Source organism: Pipistrellus kuhlii, unplaced genomic scaffold, assembly GCF_014108245.1.
Source record: "Pipistrellus kuhlii isolate mPipKuh1 unplaced genomic scaffold, mPipKuh1.p scaffold_m20_p_9, whole genome shotgun sequence".
NCBI classification, from domain to species: domain Eukaryota; kingdom Metazoa; phylum Chordata; class Mammalia; order Chiroptera; family Vespertilionidae; genus Pipistrellus; species Pipistrellus kuhlii.
Window position 1 is genome coordinate 48,219,670 of NW_023425595.1, and position 24,735 is coordinate 48,244,404.

The window sequence follows — 24,735 nt, forward strand, 5'->3', positions numbered from 1 at the left end:
GCAGGGATGGTTTCCCCCCTATTCCTAGAACATTTGGTCACCCTCCCCCACCATATGTTTGGAGGCTGTCAATTTCCAGTTGTCACAAATGCGCAGGAGGTGCTACTGCCTTCTAGTAGGTCGAGACCAGAGATGCTGCTTAGACATTGTACAGGCACGAGTCAGCCCCCAACAACAAACAGTTACCTGGCCCCAGTGGTGCCAGGGTTGAGAGACCCTGGTTTAGAATCAAAGGGAAGATGGCTGAACTTCAGCAAAGTGGAGCAGAGCCTGCAGCGCCTCTGAGTTTGTGCCGAAAGAAGGAGACACTGCGCTTCCTCGCTGTCAGCTCTGTGCTTCCACAGGTGTCCGGATACTCCCTGCTGGTCCAGGCGGCGGACAGTGGTGTTCCTGTGATGTCGTCAACTGCCACCGTTAACATCGACATCTCTGACGTGAACGACAACGGCCCCGTCTTCACACCTGCTAACTACACCGCTGTGATTCAGGTGCGTGAATCGGGCCTGCCGGGCACTTGTCTTGACAACACTCAGCGTCCTTTCTGTGCTATTACCCGGCATGGTTTATTACTGTTTGTTACCTAAGATCAACGGACCCGATCACAGGGCTGGTATCAAACTAGTCTGAATTTTCTACTGCAACTGGTTCGCAAACATTGATCGGTGTGGCCACCAGTGGGGTTCTTTCAAGTGTCAGGGACTTTCCACACACCATCTATACCCGCCCTAACCCCGTGAAGTGCGATGGTGGCTCAGCCCCCACTTTTCAGTGAAGGAGCTAAGGATCTGAGGGGTTAAGTATCTCCCTCAAGATCATGCAGCGACGTGGTAGAGTCAGGATTAGAACTCAGACCTGTCTTCGGCAAAAACTGTTTTCTTTCCAAAGAGGCTGCCTTTGAGCCACTGTGTACTATCCTGGTGGGGAAGGGAGATGGATCCTAACGGGGTCATCCGTCAGAGGGAGACTGGGCATCAGGATAGAGCCGCGACTCACTGAAACCACTCTTCCATAAGCAGTTTGTTCAGCACTTCACATCCACCAGCTCTTTAAAATCAGATGGAGTATCTTCTGGCATTCTACAGTCAGAATGACTCTCTTTCCCATCTGTTTTTCTCTTATTCAAAAGATACTTAATTAGCGCAGTGCTGGGCCCCGAGCTACCTCCACTTCCCCATGTTTCTGACCTCAGGAGGTTCAGGAAATCCAGTCTGGGAAGTACAGTCGGTGTGGAGGACTTAGCAGAGACCAGATTGATACACATACCTTGGGAGGACCCCAGGTAGTCTAGAGAACCAGCTTCTGCTTGATCCAGTTTGGCCTCAGAATCACCCCCCACGGGGCCCAGGGCTTTGTGGGTAGAAGGTAAGATGAGAGGGAGCCAGATCTTGAGGGGCCCTTTTTTGGATAATATTTAAGACCTTGCGTCTGGCCCTCCATAGCCTGCTCCCCTGCACCACTGAGCTAGGAATCGGGTGAGAGGCAGGCAGACAGCCAGCAGCTTGCTGCTTCATCCTCCACTGCTTTGTCAGAGAAACCGGATCCCTTCACCTGCTGGCCTTTGGGTTTTCCTCTCCTCTCTGATGCTTTTTCCAGCGGCTGTGCATTCTTGTCTCTCTCCTGCTCCCACGGAGTTTCACGCAGGGTCTGCACCTTCCTGCAGTCCTCCTCCTCTCGGACTGCTCCTCTCTGAGACTGTCGCCACTGGGCTCTCTCTCTGCCTCTCCCGCCACTGTGTGCTCGCCCCTACACAAAATGGGCTTTGCCTACTCACCATTCAGTTTTATGACACACATCCATTAGCTTGACAGACTGTTCCACATGCACAGCAGGAAGTCGGCAGTGAAAGAACCGAGACCCTCAGCCGTGAGCAGTGACCCTGCCTCATAGCTGCAGCGAGGGGCCTGTGTTATATTTCACCCTTCTCTCTCTGATGGCGACCCCGGAGGGAGGGGGGTGTCTCTCTCTCCCTCTCTCTTCCTGTCTCTCCTATGGGGGAATGGCCTTGGTAGGCTGAGCAAACAAATCGATAAGTCTTCTGTTTTGTGTGGTGCTGTGTATGCTGTCAGTGTGGTGAACATGAAATCCTCGCTGGGCAGAGCGGGTTCCACGACTGGTTCCAGACGGAGACCATGTCTCGGTCCTGATGACCAAAGGCCACAAGGGGCAAAGTAAGAGTTCTCTGAGGCCCTTCTCTCGTTCTCCTACAAAAGGAGTTTCTCCCTTTTTTTACAACCCAGGGTAGTTTTCTTACACCAACACCTGGTTTTTATAAGACTGATTCAGCACATAAAATGAGTGTACCAGCCCTGTGCATGACTCCCCTCCAGACTGCTGCGTATCATTGTCCTCATCTCTGCAACCCAAGCTCACGTCACCCCAATCGATATCGCCTGGGGCCTGAACTAACGAGCCTGACTGCAGGCCCTCACTGCGGTAATGCCGAAGTCTAAACAGCGCAGGGCAGGGGAACCGGCGCCCGAGCTACAGAGGAATTGAACTTGGCCTTTTCAGAACGAGGCTAGCCTTTGAGCCAAGAAAGGATGACAAGAATCCTTTGTGTTTCTATTTTTGGGGAAAAGGCAGAGAGGTTCCGCAAAGTAATGCTCGCATTGTAACTCCGGGGCTTCCAAATATTCTGATGACGCTGAGAAATATTCCACCACCACCATCCCCCCCACCCCCCTTTCCTCAAGAAACATCGCAAAACTTGAATTCCGAGGTGTCGGGTGTGAAGCCCATTTTCCATCTGGCATAAGCGTTTGTGTATTTACTGGGAAGCTGCCAGGATGTCCTTCCCACCCCCGAACCCCCACCCCAACGTCCCATGTTGTGACATTGTGTCACGCCGTTGGGCCTCGGCATAATCATGTTGTGATGTGATTATGTCACATGTCAAAAGGTCCGTCTGAGGGGAGTGCTGACGTGATCACAAAGGCCAGGGAGCACCGTGTATTTGCAGAGCTGTGCGTGACCTCAGCGTATCCCAGCCTAGCCCAGGGCGAGGTGGGGCAGTAGCATCTTTGGAACCTATAGACCCGTTCAAGGTGAAGTCCTGTGCTCTCGCCTGCAGCCCATTGTCTCATGAGGCAGTGGTAGGAGGCAGCCGAGGACTAGAGCACGATGCTTTCAGACACCAGCGTATTTCCAGAAGATTAGATACTGTCCCAGGAACCCCTTCCTCTAAAACCCGTCTCCCAGCACAGCACTCTCAGCAGTAGTAACAGGACTTCTTATGTGAAGAGTGGTGTATCGATAATTTCATCTCTTTTTTTTTTTCTATGTGCTCTCTTATTCAGGAAAATAAGCCAGTAGGCACCAGCATTTTGCAGCTGGTGGTGACAGACAGAGACTCCTTCCACAACGGGCCTCCTTTCTCGTTCTCTATTTTGTCGGGAAACGAAGAGGAGGAGTTTGTGTTGGACCCGCATGGGACGCTGCGGTCGGCCGTGGTCTTCCGGCACACGGAGTCTCCGGAGTACCTGCTGCGGGTCCAGGTGCGCCCCCCGCCTCCCCGCCCTGCACCCCCCACCCGCGGCCCCGGCCCGGCTGCCTCTCTCCCGGGCCTGTTCCCGTGCCCATCGGGTGGTTTTTCTTTGAGGAGAGCGTCAACGTAATTCATTACCATGCAGGCATGTTCCCCTTTTAATCTCAAATTCAATTTCACACCAATAAAAGCGGCCCCTGTGTGTGAAATTGAACAGGAAGGAAGGGACGTGTCGTAGTTCGGCAGGGACATGCCTGTAGCGTGTAGGGCACAGGGCCTAAATCTGCATTCCGAAAACCCCTGGGGTTCTAACTGACCCCCAAAGTCCAGGCTTGCTGCTCTGTACTCAGTGGTGTTTGCCATGTCACCCGACTTGGGAAAGCTGCCAGGCTTGGTCCTAACAGGATGGAGCCAAATCATGGCCTCTTACTTTGAAGAGACCTCTGCTTGGTGGTAAGTTTCTCAGAGAGACAGGAGGCGATCACGCGCTCAGATGGCAGTGGTCCCCCTACTTTCCTGCCCCCTCAATGTGTACAGTGAAATGGGACAAAGAGGCAAAAACAACCGGGACAGGCAGCATGTGGATAGGAGCAGGAAATGACAGAGCTCCCAAAAGTGCCCATGTGTGAATTTTGACAGAACAAGATGTGGGCCCCATCAGTGAAACTGGGTGACTGTTTTTTTAAAAATATGTTTTTGTTGATTTTTAGAGAGAGAAGAAGGGATAGAGAGATAGAAACATCCATGAGAGAGAAACATGGACTGACTGCCTCCTACATGCCCCCTACTGGGGATCGAGCCCACAACCAGGGCATATGCCCTGACGGGAATTGAACCAGGGACCACTTGTTTCATGGTTGGACACTCAACCACTGGGCCACACCGGCCGGGCTGAGTGACTACTTTTATACACAATTGGGCAACCTAAAGTCATTGTTAATGGTGGCAATCATAAGCATAGTAATTTTTTTGTATTTGTACAGCATTTAATTGTGTACATCATTTCTTTTGATGAGTTATGGCTTACTGTGCTCCATGAAACCTTCCACATGAATGACTTTGGGCTCTGGCCATGTGAATGAACTCTGCCGTTGCCATGCATTCCTCCAACCATATTTATGTGGTTTTATATCACAGTACAGATGCTGACGGACAAGGAGAGGGTTGTGCCTTCTCGCAGAAGCGAGTATGGTTCTTTGCCTACCTTCTCTCATTATCGGAGAGCAGATTCGGATCTTAGACTTCAAAAGCGTTCTCCTCCAGGTCCCTCACATTAAAACACCACCCACCAAGTCCTGCGTTTCTGCCTTCCAAAGGTCCCGGTGTGCATCAGTTACATTCCCTTCCCCACCACCCACTTTATTCTAGATGGCCCCTCCTCATCCTACTGCAGAAGCCTCGTGGGTGATTCCTCCACGTTTAGCCGCGTTCTTTTCAGATCCATCTCTATACCCCTTCTAAATTAATCATTCCACTTTGATTATGTCATTCCTCTACCCCAGGGGTCAGCACACTATAGCCCCTAGACCACATCATGCCCTCCACCTGTTTGTGTCAATAAAAGTTTTATTGGAGCTGAACCCGGTTTGGCTCAGTGGATAGAGCATCGGCCTGCGGACTGAAAGGTCCTGGGTTCGATTCCGGTCATGGGCATGTACCTTGGTTGCAGGCACATCCCCAGTAGGGGGTGTGCAATAGGCAGCTGATAGATGATTCTCATCGATGTTTCTAACTCTCTAACCCTCTCTCTTCCTCTCTATAAGGAAAAAAATACAATAAAATATATATTTATAAATAAATAAATAAATAAATAAATAAATAAATAAAGTTTTATTGGAACGCAGCCTGGCCCTTTGTTTACATAGGCTGTGTGGCTGCCTCCATGCAGGAATCATAGCTGTCATATAACCCCAAAGCCTAAACTACTGTTTCTTATCTTGCCCTTTACAAAAAAGGTGTGTCAATCCCCGCCCTAAACTAAACCATCTGGGCTTCCCAGTCCCTAAAAATGTGTGGCCTGCAGGCTCAATTCTGGCCCAGATGCTTTCAGATTCTGAATGTCAGGGTCTTTAGGAGGACATGGCTCTGTAGTCCTCAGGCCATAGCAGCGCCCTAGTCTGTCACTTTACACCCAGCGGCTTCATGCCTTCCTGTCATCTTTCTGGCCTCCGACATTTGAGTGGGCAACCTCTGGCTTATAAAGTCCAAACTCATCACTGTCCTTTAAGACCCTCCACAGTGTGACTTCAAATTCAACCTTCTTCGCTAAACATGTCCTTTTCTCCATGGATTTGCCATGTCAACATCTCTGGTTCACAAATTCCATTCCGTAAAGCATCTGATGAGGGTAATAAAAGTAACTCATATACTAAGCATTTCTGTGGGTCAGGCTGTGGCTAAGCACTTGGCAATTACAGTGTCTTTTAATCCTTACAATGCAAGAATCCTCTGATGTAAGTACTACTGTTTTATTCATATTAAAGATACAAGCATTGTAGTTCAGAGAGGATAAGTAACTGAAAGCCAGGCATGAGCAGCAGGACCAAGATTTGAACTTAAGTCTGTGGGATGCCCAAACCTCTGCTTTTACACTGCCTTCCCCTTACAAGGACACACTTCCGCAGATTCTATCCAGTTTGCAAGGTTCATATCAACCCTGAATCCTCAGACACCTTCCCTGTGGACCCCGCCTGTGGGAACCTTCCCTTCATTGAAGCCGCACAGCTCAGACTACCTCCAGGTTGCATGTGGCAGGTGCTCAGGAAAGATCTATTGTCAGAGTGGTTGTTCCATCAACCGACATAAAGAAAGAAGACAAAAAAGGCTTTAGTTTGGCTCCCTATTTTTCCCTTCCATACACCACTCTTTATTCTAAACCTTAATATTGTGCAAGTCTCACTTAAATCATGCTGCTTCTCAAGTGTGCAAAGGAGTGCCATCTGGTCCAATCAAAAGGAAAGAATCCAAAGAGAACAGAAAGTCTGCCTCTGCCCTGGCTGTGTAGTCAGGTGGTTAGAGCATCATCCCAATGTGCCAAGGTTGTGGATTCAATCCCTGGTCAGGGAACATACAAGAATAAACCAGTGAATGCATACATAAGTGGGACCACAAATCTCCCTCTCTCCCTCTCCCTCTCCCTTCCTTTCTTTCTCTCAAATCAATAAATAAAAAATGTTTAAAAAAACAACAACAATTGATGAGGTTCACCTATGGCTTCTGTCCAGAAGTAAAAGAAGGCCAGCCTATTGTGGGTATGTTGGATCTCATAGCACAATGGTTGGCAAACTGCAGCTCGCGAGCCACATGCCTCAATCAGATTGAGGACGTTTTTAGCAAAGGCCAGATTAGGAGCACCCTAATTAAGTTAATAACAACGTACCTACCTATAAAGTTTAAGTTTAAAAAATTTGGCTCTCAAAAGAAATTTCAATCGTTGTATTGTTGCTATTTGGCTCAGTTACTAATGAGTTTGCCGACCACTGTCATGGCACCCTCTAGCCTCCTTCCCTGCTCACCCCATGTACTGTGTTGATACATGTTAGTGTCCATAACAAAGCGGACATGTGGGAACTAAAGGTGAGAGATCGCTCCTCTTAGGTAAATGCACATCTTCAGCGTTTTGCTGACCAGTGGCAGGGGATGGAGAAAGAAGTGAAATGTGTTTAAAGGAGCAGAGGTCTTCTGAGTTTTTGTGGTTTTTTTTTAATGACTCTGACTGTTTTTCTTCGTTCCTTGCCTTTCTCCCTCCTGGTTGCTTTAGGCAAAAGACTCAGGCAAACCCCAGCAGGTTTCTCACTCCTACATCCGCGTGCGGGTCATTGAGGAAAGTATCCACAAGCCCACGGCCATTCCTCTGGAGATCTTCATTGTCACCATGGAGGATGACTTCCCGGGTGGCGTCATCGGGAAGATCCACGCCACAGACCAAGACATGTACGACGTGCTCACGTTTGCCCTGAAATCCGAGCAGAAGAGCCTGTTCAAGGTGAACAGTCACGACGGGAAAATCATCGCCCTGGGAGGCCTGGACAGCGGCAAGTACGTCCTGAACGTGTCGGTGAGTGACGGCCGCTTCCAGGTGCCCATCGACGTGGTCGTGCACGTGGAGCAGCTGGTGCACGAGATGCTGCAGAACACCGTCACCATCCGCTTCGAGAACGTGTCCCCCGAGGACTTTGTGGGGCTGCACATGCACGGCTTCCGGCGCGCCCTGCGGAACGCGGTGCTCACCCAGAAGCAGGACAGCCTGCACATCATCAGCATCCAGCCCGTGGCGGGCACCGGCCAGCTGGACATGCTGTTTGCCGTGGAGATGCACAGCAGCGAGTTCTACAAGCCGGCCTACCTCATCCAGAAGCTGTCCAGCGCCAGGAGGCACCTGGAGAACGCCATGCGCATCGCGGCCATCCTGGAGAAGAACTGCTCGGGGCTGGACTGCCAGGAGCAGCACTGCGAGCAGGGCCTGTCGCTCGATTCCCACGCCCTCATGACCTACAGCACGGCTCGCATCAGCTTCGTGTGTCCGCGTTTCTACCGGAACGTGCGCTGCACCTGTAATGGTGAGTGCAGCTGAGGGTCCTTCTCCCCACCTCACCTCCTGAGACTTAATCAGACGAGGCTGCCATTCCTGGTATGCATGCCTTTGCTCATTCAGTCACTCAACAGTATATTTGCTGACCGTCTACTATGTGTCTAGCAACCATGAGGGTAACAAGACAGATTCTACTTCCATGTGGCTTATAAGCAGCCCAGACAATACAATCAGGCCAGCTCGAGCACCTACAGTAAGGATTGTTAGGGGAAGTGCAGTTCTTCGGGGGGGGGGGGGGGGGGGGCCAATCGGGGGGTAAGGTTTCCTAAAGGGAGTGTGTCTAGGCTGAGATAAAGGGTGAGCAGGCATCAGGCATGTGAAAACAGGTCGGCGAAGGAGAGCATTCCAGGTGGAGGGTGCTTTGCATGGGGAAGGCTTAAGGGCAAGAGAGGAACCTATACTGAGGGGATTGAAAGAGATTTCCTGTCGCTGGAAGGAGCAGGGAGTGATGACGGATGCGACTTGTGAGCGAGCCTGGGGACCACACAGAGCTAGCCAGGGTGAGGATTTTAGAAATGATCCCGGGGCGGCGGGGACTGCTGGCTGATTTGAAGCGAAGAAGTGACAGGATCAAGCTCCGTCTTTCCCAAAGAGCGTGCTGGCTGCAGAGGGGATGGATTAGGCTGGGCTAGGCCAGAGGCAGGGAAACAAGTTAGGGAGCCATGGCAGAGGGCACGTCAGCTAGATTCGCTTCAGTGAAAAATAGAGGCCAGACGTCCGGGAGCTCAGTCAAGGGATGGATTCAGCCCTAGGGGCAGCAGAGATGGACTGCTCCGCGTTTGTTGATGTAACTAGAATCACTGAACCTTGACCTTTCCCGGTCAGAGGCCGTCACTGCACAGAGTCGCACGCCCACAGCGGTCAGGGAGAAGCATGGCTGCCTCCCTCTTTCCTCTCTCTGACATGTGTAGCCATAAATCCACTGCCCTCTTCTAGGAAAATTGCACCCAGTCTTTCCAGCCAGTGTGAACTTGGCCCAGAGGGACGAGGCCAGAAGAAATGCCATTTGTGAAACATCCTCTTAGGTAATGGGGGGCAGGCAGGGCCTTGGCCTCTTCCTGTGTAGAAGGTTTTTGGTTGCAGTTTGGAAAATAAGTTCATCAGAGGAAGACCACGAAGGTCGTAGCTCCCTTTGAGAGACACTTCCACAACCTTGCAGCAGCCCAGACGAGTTTCCGCCTCTTACTCATCGGTATCCAGTGAATTCTGTTTGTGTTTTCATGGGATGGATGCAGTGACATCTGACCTGCTAAATATGCAAATTAGTTCCAGAAGAACTCCAAGCATGCATGCTAGGCGTAATGTCTTTCTGGCAGATGCCACCGACATGCAGGATTTATGAATGCCAGCTGTCCGGACCTCACCTAGGTCCCTCTGTAGGCAAACTGATTGATGCCCTGGAGCTCTGCCCGGGCCTGGGTGAGACAATTCGCAGCAGAGTTCAAAAGGCATTCACGGCAGGATAGGGCAGACCCTTGGGGAGAAACTAAACCAGTTAATGAAGCCTTGTGCTCTGGGAACGGGTTTCATTCAGCAAAAGTCGGTGGAGGCAGCAGAATCCTACACAGGGAAGATTCAGGAGTAAGAAAAAAGGAGCAGTCCCTGCACTCAGGCGCTGGCTGTTGTGAAGTCAACTTGCAAGTGTCTGTTTGCAGTGAAAATGTTGCAGTAAATGTTAGGGTGTAGGAAGGGCAGATTCCCTGCTGTAGCCACAGGAAAGCTTTCTGTGACCTAGGACATGAGAGATCGCCTAGGTACTGGCCCTTGAGGGAGGAGTGTAAGTTCATCAAGAAGAGCCAGGGCAGACTTAGCAGGATTTCTTTAAAGGAGGAGTTTAGAGGGTTGACTTTTATTGGGAGGGGCTTGCTCTGCATTTTTTTAAAAATATATTTTATTGATTGTTTTACATTTTGCATGAGACACGAATGCAGTCATTTTGGAGACGGCATCCTTGCCGAGGACTCCTGTTCTCTGGTCCCCATTAACCTTCCTACTCCCCATAAATGCAGAATGCCGCAATGTTTTGTGATTCAGCCCCCAGCCAGCCCCCGAGCAGCCTTGGTTGGAAAGCAGACATTTCCTCAGTGGGGAGCTCTGTGCAGATTCAAGTCCACCCAGAGCCTCTTCTCACCTTCAAGTCACTCTTATAATTAAGCTATAAAATAAAATACCAGATTTTAATGGGAAAGGAGCCCCGAAAGGTCACCTTGTCTCAGTAGGTGACATATGATCAGTTCTGTCTTGTAAATATGATGCCTCTGTGCCTTGCCCAGGGCCATCCAGCTGGTGCAAGGGGCATGCGGACTCAGCGAAGGTTCATTTGGGGTCCCTATTTTATGATCTGCATCATAAGAACAAAGACTCTTTCATTTTTTTATGTGAGTCATAACCCCAGTGCTGTGTCTTCTGTAGGAATGCTCACACGACCCCGTTTTTCCCAGCAGACTAATGCCCAGACTCCGCAATACCATCTCAGGATGGCAGTGGGTGTCTCAGCTGCAGTAGGCACAGGCCTTACAAGAAATGCTGGTGGCTGAGCCCCACACTCAGCTATATCAGAAGGTTCCTGGTGAAGCCTAGGATCTATATTTGCAGCCTGGGTGAGTGAGTCTAATGGGAGTCGTCAGAAAATCAAACTATGAAAGATCTCAGAGCAAGATAAAGCAGAAAGAATTTCCTCCAGGTTCAGGGGGCAAGCTTTTAGTTAGAATAGTAATAGCTCTCTTACTTCTTATAAAGCATCCTCTAAAATAAAAATACAGTGAAGACCTATTAAGGAAAGCATTAGGCATTTTAGGCATCTCATTTATTGGAAAGGAGACATAATTAAATTCCATAAATGCCCCCCCAACAGACACACACACACACACACACACACACACACACACACACATACTAGTATTGGCTTGCTTACCCTGGAAAATTGGCAGATTCACTCAATGGACTTTTGAACCACATGGTGGAATAATCAGGATGACGAGGGCTGCAAAGTAATATTTATACAGATTTGACCTCCATATTTATCCCTCTCCTAACTTCCTTTTCTCATGCAAACGTTTTGTGTCCAATTAACATCATTAGCATCTTGAACCAAAATGCCAAGTTGCTTTGAAAAATGAGAGCAAACTTGAACTTTTGGTGCCAAATAAGTTCATTGAATTCCAGCCACCATCCAGCATCGTGGTTGAATGGAAGTTCAAGAGATATAAAGTTCTGATGCCATGAGATTGCCCCTGGTAAACTTCAGAAGTCCAGTGAACATTGGCACTTCACTAAGAAAACCTGACACCAACTTAAGTGTCGAGGGCATTGATAGATGCCCTTGAGCCCCCTCGAGGAAAGCAAGCAGACAGAGCACCAGGGGCAGTCTAAGGAGCTGGGCTGATTGTCTATTTTGGAAAATGTTCACTGATTTTTCAGAAGTCTGATATAGAAATATATCTAAAAGGAGACATCCCTTAGCTGTGTCTCTGCACATCCCTCATCTCCAGCACCCGAGTCCCAGCATGCCAGGAGCGGTTTAGAGGTGTCCAGCTCCTCAGTGTCTGGGTATTCCCTCAGATATTCAGCTCACACATAAAGTTGTCTTTAATGAAACTTCACTTAGCCCGTAGAGAAATCTCCCAGAAGATATGGCTGAGCCAAGAAAACACCCTCACGCATGATTCTGTGCTTCTGGGAGAACCCCAAGAGACCATTTCAAAGCCAAGAGACCCTGGGAGAAGGTGTTTTAGAAATGTCATGTTGCCCAGGAATTAAGATGGAAGGTAATTGGCTCCCGTGGCATTTGCCACGACGTGACATCTTGGCAGAGCCCATGAATTCAAGGTGCTTACCATTTAGCTACCGGATTCTCAGCATATTGTTTACCGTTAGTTATTGGATTCTCCGTGTAATGAGGCAGAAACATGAATCGAGAGGTTGAATCAGCTCGAAGTGGCAGCGATAATAATCACAGCTAGACACTGATGTGCTGCTAGCTGAAGGCATTGACTTCATCATCCGGGGGGTGGGGGGGCCGTGGGACTGCTGGGGAGATGAAGAGAGGAGAGTCATTAACGATGGCAGCGAGAACCTTCTAAAACCTCAAGAGGATTACCTTTCTCCTCCCTACAGTTTCCAAAGCTCTGAAGCTGCTGTTGGAGGGAGTTGCATGTTGTTAGCTCTGTTGAGAGTGACCTAAATTTCTGTGGGAGCCAAACTTCAGAAGGTGGAAACCCTTCTCTGAGAGATGGCTACACGGTGTGCATGTTTCTCCTTAGAGGGAGACTAGGAGAAACACACCTCCAAAGGGGATGAAGGGGCTCCCACAATGCATCTGGCATGTGACACTGATTCCTAAGAAGCTCCAGGTCTTGTTATTTTGTGTCTCCCACGTGCACAGTATTTCACTTTACCTGTTCATTTACAGATGCTGAACTGGACCCAGAAAGGACAATAAGGAAAAGATTACACTTGAGTTCAGGTCTCTGCCATGTGGCTGAGGCAAGCTGCTGTCCCCGGTTTAAGGGCCTTGTTGTAATTTGATTCTATTGATACTATAAGTGTTGTTTTTTTCTTTGCAAGTTGCTTTCACATACTAGTCCATTAGCCCATTTCATGCTTACACCTGTATGAAGAGTCATAATCCTCATTTTTCTGAGAAAGCATGGAGGCCCAGAGACATCAGGGGACGTGCTCAGAGCCAGGCACCCCATCAACTGAACAGTCAAGTCAGGGCCAATATCCAGGCCTGCTGCTGGTCAGCACAGTACCGCTGTCGATGGCACGACCCCCTTCCAGAGGGGACCTGGGATGGGAACAGAGCTTTCTGTGCCTGCTTTATGTTCTGGCAGTTGCTAAAAATGCCTGCTCCTCCTGTCCTGACATACAGCAAACGGCATCAGCTGGTTTGATAAAGTAGGACCCTTCTCCCTACATGCTCATTCTGACACCAAATGGATGGGTGCCTGGAGATGCCGAGCATGGAGGTCCAGAGCTCCCACCCTCTAGGCTAGGGGTGTCGAACTCAATCATAGAAGGGGCCAAAATCTAAAATCCAGCCTAAATCGAGGGCCGAATGGTTTACTGAACAGTCATAAACTCTCATTGTGATGGAAACGCAGCGGAGTGCAGTAATGACAGCGCGGTGCGGGCCACATTGCAAGGCCTGGCGGGACGGATTTGGCCCACGGGCCTTGTGTTTGACACATGTGCTCTAGGCTGTCACTGATCACAGCACAAGTTCATTAAACCTGGATTATTTAGTGATAGTTAATAAGATAACTTTTTCCCAGCAGCCAACGGGAGCTGACACTGTTGTTTCTTCGCTAGTCCTGGAAAGCTGATCAGGCGCTTTCTGCTGCCACAGAGAGGGTCTGTGAGGCTCTTTACGATGGTAGGTGAAGGGGGTGACATAAACATGGCTTCTAAGAACAAGTTAACCCCTCGGCATCATTAAAAGTATACTGAATTTTATGTTGCTAGAGACTTGAAGCCTTTGCTCAGAAAGATGCTCATTATCCCCAGGAATCTGTCCCCAGGACTCAGACCTGAGCACATTTGAGGTTGAGGGACACAGGACATTGTTCCGGATGGACATTCAAAGAACAGGTCCCTCTGACAATGTATATTTCTTATCGTGGTCCATAGAGAGAGAACTACAGCACTGCATATGGGAACTATTTAGTTCCAGGAAACCTGATTTTCAGTAACTAGAAATAAAAATCTACTCAGAATAGATTGCATTTTTAAAATTGATCTGAAAGAGAGAGATGGAGGCAGAGAGAGAGAGACATTGCTTTGTTGTTCCTCACATTAATGTATTCATTAGTTGATTCTTGCATGTGTCCTGACTGGAATTGAACCTGAAACCTTGGCATATCCAGATAACGGTCTAACCAACTGTGTTAGCTACCCAGCCAGGGCCTAGACTGTATTTTATGGACATGCTCACATCTGCCCCCAGCTAAGAAGCCATTGTATTTACACGGACCTCCCAATGCTAACCTGTCTTCATACTTCCTTGAACCTCGAGAGTGGGCAGTGAGCAGAGCGAGCAGACAGCTACAGCTGGGGCCTGGCAGCTTATGGCTCCTCCCATCTCAGCCAGGACTGGGGACGAGGCCTCAAAAGGACTTTAAAGCATCAGGAGTCCAGTCAGATTGCTTGCCAAGAGCAATCCCCATTACCTTAGAAAACCTATTGGAAAAAGAAAAAAGGAAGAAAAATAACCTATCAGAGTCCATTGCTAGGATAAATAGAAATGTACATTATTATAGATCTAACATAGCACTAATTTTAGAATACACATATTATATTTGTATTAATATATTTTTACATATCCTCCACCTAGAATTTTCATAATGGGAACTGTCTCTAACATAATTCATTAATTTACTGGATTTAATTATATGGGTTCTATGGTTATGAGAAAAGGGAAAAGGAAGAAAAAAAGCTCTGAGTTTGAACTTCAGTTGTGGGTCTAAATGGCCTTGTGCTTTAACCAGCATCAGAGATATGAGTGAGCGCGGCCGGCTTGGCTCAGTGGTTGAGCATCAACCAATGAACCAGGAGGTCGCAGTTCAGTTCCCGGCCAAGGCACATGCCCATGTTGCAGACTCGATACCCAGAGTGGCATGCAGGAGGCAGCCGATCAATTATTCTCTCTCATCACAGATGTGTCTGTCTCTCCCTTTCCCTTTCTCTAAAATCAGTAAATACATATTTTTTAAAAGGAGAGAGAGATGAGTGATAAAATGAAAAGCTCTGCACTAATTACCAGGACAGAAGTGACAGTCAAAGAAAAGGTCAAAACATGTGAATAAAAGAGAGAAATACTCAAGTGTCATATTTATTCTGAAATACAGTGTTTAGTTTTTATTATATGCACTTAGAACTCTTTTATTTTAAGTTACCATAATTCCTATAGGATAAAATAGCTTTTCTATCATGAGTCTGAAATTATCTAGCCCTCTTGTCCCCTTTGAAACAGTGGCTTTTAAACTGGATTTTTTGATAATGCAACGTTTCTTAGCAATGGAGTCATTGCATCAGAGCAGAAAAGGTTGTGAAGATGTGTCTCAGAAATGTAGAAGTAGCCAAAACCGGTTTGGCTCAGTGGACAGAGTGTCAGCCTGTGGACTGAAAGGTCCTGGGTTCGATTCCGGCCAAGGGCATGTACCTTGGTTGCGGGCACATCCCCAGTAGGGGATGTGCAGGAGGCAGCTGATCGATGTTTCTCTCTCATCGATGTTTCTAGCTCTCTATCCCTCTCTCTTCCTCTCTGTAGGAAAATCAATAAAATATATATATTTTTAAATGTAGAAGTATATGGAAAGGACGTCCTTTGGCTGGTAAAAATAAAACAAGAGGTGTGTCCATGAAATGGGATGTAACAGATTTCTTCAATCCTAAATTACTCTTTCTGTGTTTAATTGGAAGGAACTATCTAAGTAATCTAGAGTTACAACTGTGTCATGTGAAACTTTTTTTTTCACTTGTGCACATTGCCCCTCCATGTAGCAGAGGTTAGCATTGGGCTCCGTGTATATTTTTTGAGCATATACTCCCCTGTCAACATCTAGGAGCAGTGTGGAAGTTGCAGGCCATCAGAAACCGAAAGGAAGCCACTCATGGAGACAGCAAAGGGTCAGCTGGTAGAGTTGTGAACTTACCATGAATAAACTGAAACACATGAATGCAGTTAAGGACTAACTATGGTTGGTTCATTCCCATGAAACTCAGTTCCTTGTTACTCAAATGATCTCATCCTTCAAGCCCGAGTGTAAAATGTTTCCTTTGCATAGGAGACTGACGTTCTCCGGGAATCACACTTTTCTTTCTCTGGTACTTCCGTGGCATTCACATATCTCTACAAAAGCAGTTTCCTCATTGTGTTGCAATCATGTGTTTGTGGGTTGTTACGTAGGAGAGCAAGAGACATAGTCATTTCCTTTCATCTTTACATATCCAGGCCTATCACCTCATTAGCCCTGAAAAATTATTTGTTGAATGAATGCACCGAACATTATATAAAAACTGGTTATCAACTCTTGAGACAGATCATAAGGTGATTGAACAGCTTTTTTCAAATTCCATAAATATTGATACATATGTGGCAGGAATGAAGATGCATTTTGAATGAAAACAGGAAGATGTACTTTATGTCTTTTTAGAACCATTTGTAGGGATCATTCTAAATTTTCAGTTAAAAATCCCTTCATCATCTAACACTCTGTAAGCTGGACCGCTGCCAAGGAGTATCATTTTGGGCTGAGCTCTAAACCAGTGGAAAATTGGATTTATGAATTCTAAGTTTGCCGGTGCTACTTATATTGATCCTCTCATGGGTTACAGTGTTTAAAATGTTTGTAAGAAGATAGCATTAAATTTTTGTTTTCACCAGCCTAGCCAGTTTGCTCAGTGGATAGAACACCGGCCTGCAGACTGAAGGATCCTGGATTCAATTCTGGTCAAGAGCATAGGTCTTCATCTGGGTAGACTAGGTCTTCAGCCCTGGTCAGGGCTCCTACAGGAGGCAACCAATCAATGTGCCTCTCTCACATAGTTGTTTCTCTTGCTCTATTTCTCCCCCTCCTTTCGACTCTCTAAAAATCAAAGGGAGCCCTAACCGGTTTGTCTTGGTAGATAGAGCGTTGGCCTGCAGATTGGGAGGTCCCAGGTTCAATTCTAGGCAAGGCCATGTACCTTGGTTGAAGCACATCCCCAGTGGGGGTGTACAGGAGGCAGCTGATCGATGTTCTAACTCTCTATCCTTCTCCCTCTGTAAAAAATCAATAAAATATATATTTTTTAAAATAAAAATCAAAGGGAAAGTATCCATGGGGTAAAAATAAACAACAACAAAACACACACACACACACACAAACTTTTTTCTTTCTTCCAGTCAAAGGAATGACTGTAAAATGGGATAATGTGCCTCACGATGAGGAAAGAGTTGGGATGGAGAGGACTGTGATGAAGGCCCAGCTCCTCCAAATGCCCAGCCTGTTCTAGGTTCCCAGAGGCACTCCTTTAGGCCTCGGCTAACCTAGTCGTGGCTTATTTTGAACGTCCCCTTCTTTATAGCCCTGGATACCACTTCACCTCTCACCAGCTGGAAAGGGGCCTAATTGCGTGTGAAGTAGCCAAGGCCTTTGAAAAGCGCGCTTCCTCGCGGACCCGGGTTTGCCATCGCTGCAGTTCCGAAACGACTCACCGGGGCCCTGACTGCGGCCTCCATCACTTAATCTGCTTCCCAGGATTTCCTCCGTGAGGGATTAACCTTTCATCTCACTGAGCTGAGAACATCAAACAAGGAGGAAGAAAGCCTTCCTTTGCCAGAGAGAAGCCTCTAGCCGTGAGAGCCCGCAGGGCACGCTTACAGCTAATCAATACACAGGCCTGCAGCAGGAGGGATTAGGAAATAACGTTAGCGGTGCTTTCACAACGTAGCATTAGTCATGTAGTCATACTTTTCTTTAGAAAAGTCTTCCCTCCGCCCCCTCTTCCCCCCCCCCCCCCCCCCGAGAACAACAGCTGGCATCTTCCTGTGTCTACCCCTAGTTTTCCAGGGCAGGAGAGGGTAGAAGAAATCTGAACTCAAATGATGCCTAGAAATGGCCACAGGTAAACAGGAACCTCACTCCAAGAAATACTACCAAAGCCCATGTAGTGAGGTTTTTTTTTCAGCTGAAGTTGGTCTAGTCACAACCTTAACATAGCCTCAGAGGAGGAGTCCCATTGACTCTTTGCACCCAACCTCCTTGAGCCTGACGGTGAGCTTTGGGCAGATACAGGGACATTTGAAAGCACTCCTGCTTCTGGCAGCCTGTGGAGTCCAGCTCCTGAACCTTCCTGACCTTCTGGGGTGTAGAGTGATTCCCTGTGTGCTGACCATGCATGTTCGTTCCCCCTTTGTCGCAGGAGGACTGTGCCCGGGGTCCAATGATCCTTGCATAGAGAAGCCGTGCCCAGGGGACATGCAGTGCGTCGGTTACGAAGCCAGCTGGAGACCGTTCCTCTGCCAGTGTCCACCGGGGAAGCTCGGAGAGTGCTCAGGTGCAGAAGTGGGTTGCGATGACGAGTCCCCAGTCCTGAAGCCCTTTGCCCTTGAGTCCGTGACACTGCCCTCGCCCTTTCAGAAGACGTTTCTGCCTGCCGGCAATATTGTCCTTCAGAATGGGCTAGAGCGGACACCCGCCCTCAGACATACTCGGCGTCTATGGCAGCTGCAGCATGTATGAAGAACACATGCTGTGACCGTGGGCTCCTAACACAATGGGGAGACCACAGCATGTGTTTTCCATCATGTTGCATGGATGGTATGGGTGTGAAATCATGGAACATGCACGGCTATTGGTTGGCAGAAGAGTTGGAGTGCCTGTGGCATGACCTTGGATGTTCAGAGGGTCTTCACAGACCCTGGTCCCAAAACAGAGACCCACAGAAGGTAGAGCTGAGCCTGTCTAGTTGGCCTTCCATGGGATCAGCCCAGCCTAGGGCACCAAGTTAATATCTCTACTGGAGATGTCTAACAAACTGCAAGTTCCCCAAACTAGGTGCTCACCTCTGTTTCTTAAAGAAAAAAAAAACAGTATTTATATTATTTCAGTACAAATGGCCCTCTGTGTCTGATGTTCACTCAATCCATTTTTGATTCATGAATTCTTGAAAATGAGCAATTCTCTAAAAAGAGTATTGTTCATTTTAGGCACCAATAAAATACTCTCTTTGGTAGAGGCTATACTTAAAATACAGGTACACTGATGCCAATTTTGGAACCCAAGAACTAGATTGATTAATGATTGAATAGTCATTATAGTGATAATAGAAAGTGATTATGACCATTGTGTGCAAGGCACTTTGCTAAGCAGTGGGTTCCAGAAATAAATTTAGCCTTTGCAAAGAGAAGCTCCGTTCTTAGAAATGGAAGCCAAAGCTCTTTCATACTTGATTTCAAGAACAGAGCTGCCCATTAAGTGAAGGGATCACCAGTGTATTTGCTTTTGAAGTCATCTAAGGCTTAGACTTGAAAGATATTTGTGCTGTCCCCACCCCAGCATACATGCCGTGCACATAGCAGGTGGGGACGTAGAGTGACAGTAAGGCCAAGCCTTGTCACTTCAGATGTCACTTTCTGCCCATCTCCTTTCTCCTCTCTATATAAAAAACTTTTGATTGTTCACAATTATCATCTATTTGGTGTATTTCCACACCACCTTTCCTCCCAGCAAGACTGTTTTTCAACCATTATTTTGCTTGTGAAAACATAAAGTTAGAGGCAATAAAAAAATAGGATAAACTCATATTTGGGCCATATGAATAGGGCTAAAAATTACGAGGAGAGCCTTGAAATTAATAGTCAAGATAGAATTGTGACTGCATAAGACATGAACTCCCTTTCTATCTGTTACTTTTTTCTGATGCTAGTGCAAATGTCATGATTTGGCTATTTGACATTAGGATATGTGAGGAATACGGGCATTCTTTGAAAATGGTTGTGTCTTCCCATAGTTCCATGGAACTGAAAGTTCTTAAGTGTCTAAGTGATGGGGATAGGCATGATGGGTTATCCTTTAATAGAACTAATTTTAGACAGTGGGAATTGGGAATTTAATGACACTAATAAAATTCCAGTTATGGAATTTACCAAGTTGCCCTTGTCATTAGACAACTAAGATTATTTTTTTCTGCATCTGAAATAATATTTGTTTTCACTTTGAAATTAGAGTGTGACCAGAAATGGAGAACCAGTTTTTAGTCACAAATGGTTTCTCCTCGATGCCGTCACTCACTTCCCGTGGTCTTCCATCACCTTGCGTGGAAGTTGTCGGGTGATTTCAGGTGTCCCTGCTCATTTCCGGAAGTTAAAAGCCTGTGTGTCCTCTCATTATGGTCTTTCCAGGGCACACTTCACTCAGCTTTGCTGGAAACAGTTTCATCAAATACCGGCTTTCTGAGAACAGCAACGAAGAGGACTTCAAGCTGGGTCTGCGTCTGCGCACACTGCAGAGCAACGGGATTATCATGTACACCAGAGCAAATCCCTGCATAATTCTGAAGGTAATTAAAACGGGTTATCTTCTCCTGCAGTCAGTTCTCATGTTATTCTTTTTGGCTCTCGGGTTGGGGGCTGCTGAAATCGTTTTGTCTTTTAAATTCAGAAGACCAGAAGCAGACTTCGGGACAGAGGGAGCAGCAGCAAAACTGGGAAGTGTGCCAACACCCCGTTTCCTTTTGTGTATTCGGCTTCGAAACTGGCTCTTGGCAGACAGGGGATCTCTCTCTAGAGTGGGTTCAAGGGCCGGCCTCCTCGGAGCTGTAATCACTCAACAGCTCATTAGAATGTATCTCCTAATCAATTCCATGGCAGGGTTAGTCCTTTAAAAAGGTTGGCTGTGTACTCTTCTATCCCCACTGACCTCTGAGAGCGACTTCTGTCCTTGCTCAGAGAGAAGTTGGACATCTGGGCCGTAGAAGATTCCATATGTCCCACCTGACACAGGTAGCCCAATTTTATAAAGTAATTCCCAGCCTCAGAAACTCTCCGAAGGCAGCCAGGCTTCCTTTAGAGCTGATCTGGCATTTGTGTTCAGCTCAGAGCTTCTGGTACCTTCATGTCAACAGCAATTGTACTAAAAGCTTTACATACATCATTTTATTTTTATTATAAAATTAAAATAAATTCGTTATATCTGATCATCATCATTTGATGGAGAAGATAGAGGTTCAGAGAGGTTTAGCAAGTTACCTAAGATTGTACAGCTAATAAGTGGTAAAGCCTGGACTTACACTTCAGCCTCTTAACCTCCATGCTTTCCCTAGTTCTCAGTGTTGACACTACAATTTATTTCATCAAAAAAATAACATTCTGGCCCTGGCCAGTAGCTCACTTGGTTAGAACATCATCCCAATATGTCAAGGTTTTGGCTTTAATGTCCTGTCAGAGCAAATACAAGAATCAACCAAGGAATCCTCTATAATAAAAGATGAATATGCATATCGCCATGAGATGCACTGACCACCAGAGAGCAGATGATCAACGCAGGAACTGCCCCTGGTGATCATTGCGCTACAACAGAGGGAAGGCCACTCAGCCAAAACCCAGACTCATGGCTGGCGAGTGCAGTAGCGATGGTGGGAGCCTTTCCCACCTCTGCGGGAGCACTAAGAACTCCTTGGGGGATGTCCAACTGCCAGCTTAAGCCCGCTCCCCAGCAGTCGGACATCCCCCGAGGGGTCCCATACTGCAAGAGGGCACAGGCCAGGCTGAGGGATTTTTGCCCCCTCTCCCCCCACCCCAGTGCACAAATGTCATGAATCGGGTCTCTAGTGCATAAATAAGTCAGGGGGAAAATCAATAAACAAAAATTTAAAACTGTATTCTGGGACAGATTAAGCCCTCCATTATTGTGAGGAGAAGAAATAAGAATGAGGAAGACATGCTTAATCTAATGCTTTTCTTACCAGTTTGCTACTCCAGCCCATTGTAAAGGTATTCAGAGATATATAGTCTCTCCAGCAGAAAGTGTCCATTGGGCGGAAGTGACAGACAATGTTTCCTTCCTAGGATTCTATCACTAGGTTTAACTTGAATAATGGTGGACCTTCCTAGCTTCTATCCTTTGATTGTTTATAGGTCACATCCAAGTTGACTAGGCGGCCTAGACTTTAATCCTAGAAGGAGAGAGCTGACTGCCAGTGGCTTCCCCTGTCACACAGACTTTTCCCAGGTCTTATTGCCGGGTATTACTTGGTGGCCAAGAGTGAGTGATCGGGGAGTTGGAATTCAAAAGCTGGCTACTTTTGTGGGGAATCTCCCACTATCCTTGCTCATTCAGCTGAGAGAATAATTTTAGCTCTGCAAAGGAAAGCAGTGTTTTTAAATTTTTTATGTATTGATTTGAGAGAGAGAGGAAAGGAGAGAGAGAACTCAATTTGTTGTTTCACCTATTATGCATTCATTGGTTGGTTCTTGTTATTTTTTTAATCCTCACCCGAGGGGAGGGAGAAAGGGAGGGGGACGGGGGGGGGGGGGGGAGATTCATGGATTGGTTGCCTCCTACATGGGCCCTGACTGTGGCAGGGGATCAAACCTGCTACACAGGTATGTGCCCTTGACTGGATATCAAACCCACAACCCTTTGTTATGCGTGCTGGTGCTCTAATCACTGAGAAACACTAGCCGGGGCTCATTGGTTGATTCTTGCATGTGCCCTGACTGAGGATCAAAAAAGACTCACTCTGGCCCTGGCCAAGGGTCATGGGTTCAATTCCCAGCTCTGGTCAGGGCTCGAGCAGAAGGCAACCAATTCATGTGTCTTTCTCACATTGATCTGTCTCTCTCTCTCTCTCTCTTCCTTCCCCCAGCCCCACTCTTTCTAAAAAAAAAAAATCAATGGACAAAATATCCTTGGGTGAGGATTAACAAAACAACAACAATAAAAAACTCATTCTGGAAGGGCAGTTTTAGAAAACAGTTACTTCAATTCATGGTGGAAGAAGAAAAATTCAGAGGCTTAACTCCTGTCTTTATTCTCTCCTGGCCCCAAAGCATAGTGCCTTCAACCCGTAGATCACATTCTAAACAGCCCTGAGTATGGAGGTTGGAATCATTGCTTGGGAAATGCTCTCACCTTCGAGGTACCAGCTCCTGCTGGCTCTGTTTAAGTGTTATTGACCTTCCCCTCTCCTCCTTCAAAAGGCCTGGTGGGTGCAGAGCATTCTTATGAGGCAAACACTTTCTATTAGCAAATCTCTTCAATTGCATTAAACTTGAGGAGAAGAAAAATCTTGGACCTGGATGGCTTGACCCTAAAATGGAGTTTGTCACTTGACACATCACTGGAAAATGTCTAAAATGTGCAGCTCTCTGGGGATGGCAAAGAAGAATTAAACCTTTTAGGCAGCACTAGCTCCTAAGGTAGATTGTATTTCATGGAACAAGCCTGTTCCTGGAAGTTGTGTAAATTGAATCTCTAAATGGAATTCTAATAAACTCGGGATGGTTGCCCATTGAGGGGACTCTCCCATTAATCCCTTTGTGATGTGAATAGTCACCCCCAATCTGTCTGTTCTCTACATTTGCTTCTCATGTGTTGGGTTAGCCCAAAGCAGGACACAGCTATACTGAACTATTGCAGATATTCTCCTACAGTTCGCCAGGAATATCCACTTAGGGGATTTGGATCTGTGTGCTTAACATTTCCAACCTCGTGCAAGATTTAATTTTATTGGCCTTTGGTATGGTGTGTGGCTTGTACTTTGGTTCAATGACTATGCTGAGATGCTTTGTTTAAATTGCACTTCTGGCTGTTTATATTTTCCCGGTTACAGCACATTCTCTTAAAAAGTACTTAAGGCAGTCAGTGGGGTGGAGGGCGCCCCTTGCAAACAGCGAAGGAAGTGCATGGAGACCTCAAGAAGGGGAAATGCTCGAGGACAGGGAGCACTGCTATCTCCAGGCAGCAGTGAAGGGGCGCATTCATCTGTTTACCATGTACACCTTGTTTGCTTCCAAAAGAGATTCCAGGCTTAACATAAACACCCGAATGCAATAAAATCAAAACGCCATTAAGAAAAGTACACACAGCCCTAGCCAGTTTGGCTTAGTAGATAGAGCATCGGCCTGTGGACTGAAGGGTCCCAGGTTCAATTCTGGTCAAGGGCACATGCCCGGGTTGTGGGCTGATCTCAAGTTGTGGGGCATGCAGGAGGCAGCCCATCAATAATTCTCTCTCATCATTGATGTTTCTATCTCTCTCTCTCCCTTCCTCTCTGAAATCAATAAAAATATATTAAAAAGATTAAAACACACACACACACACACACACACAAACACACACAAAAGAATAAGAGCCAACCAGTGAAGTGGGGAAGGGCAGAACATCATCCCTAAAATATCTAGATCTAGGGTTGCTACCTCAGTTGAACAGAAACCATAACTCTGAGTTTCCTGGCAGCCAAAGCAATAATGGAAATGGTGGGGTCGGTTCTATGTCTGTCCTTGAACCTGTAATAAAAACACATCATGTCACCATGAGAGATTTGCCAGATACAAGTAACTCTTCCCCTATGCCAGTCTTTTAGGGCCAGTGTTAGAACAAAAACACAGGTTCTCGGTTATTCTTTTAGAGCTGTCACATTTTTTTTTTTTTTGGAGAAGTTCTAGAATCTAGATGATGCATGCTTTATGTTGATGATTCTCAAACATGGCTAGCTTAACACCCAGGGTTGAAAGGAAGATGGTCAGGGAGAGCTCCTTTGGTTTTTCAAACTTATTCGGCCACTTAGCGAATCCAGATCTTTCTAACATAGACTAGAAGAGTAAAAAGGAAGTCTCCCCTCCCCCACCCAAGATTCCAACGTTCCAAGGGTCTGCATCAGAATATCAGTAAGAAGGGAGTTAACATATTATAATAACAACACACCTACAAACATATCCGTGATGACTACTCTTCTGCCGATGAAGAAACCAACGCTCAAAAAGATTCGGCGACATACCCAGAGTGAAAGCTAGGGAGGGGTAGGTCTTGGCTTCTGACAGAGGCAAACAGGTTGAGGGCACTACAATGTTTATAAAAAAGAAAATATTTGGAGGGCTGGGGTGATAAGTTGTTTATTCAAAATGTATTTTGGGGCACTTACTGTGTGCCAGATAACAATTAATGGCAGCCAT

General features: G+C 46.9%; 1 protein-coding gene across 2 annotated transcripts in view; it reads left to right on the forward strand.

The window, feature by feature from the left end:
* Window positions 1-24,735, forward strand: part of FAT3 (FAT atypical cadherin 3) — a 636,217-nt gene that overhangs the window by 579,259 nt on the left and 32,223 nt on the right. For both annotated transcript variants that reach the window (XM_045577545.1, XM_045577546.1), the window contains exons 17-21: window positions 345-488; window positions 3,297-3,494; window positions 7,245-8,043; window positions 17,982-18,116; window positions 19,963-20,120. In XM_045577545.1, the coding sequence (XP_045433501.1) occupies window positions 345-488; window positions 3,297-3,494; window positions 7,245-8,043; window positions 17,982-18,116; window positions 19,963-20,120 (1,434 nt within the window). The remainder of the gene's footprint in view (window positions 1-344; window positions 489-3,296; window positions 3,495-7,244; window positions 8,044-17,981; window positions 18,117-19,962; window positions 20,121-24,735) is intronic.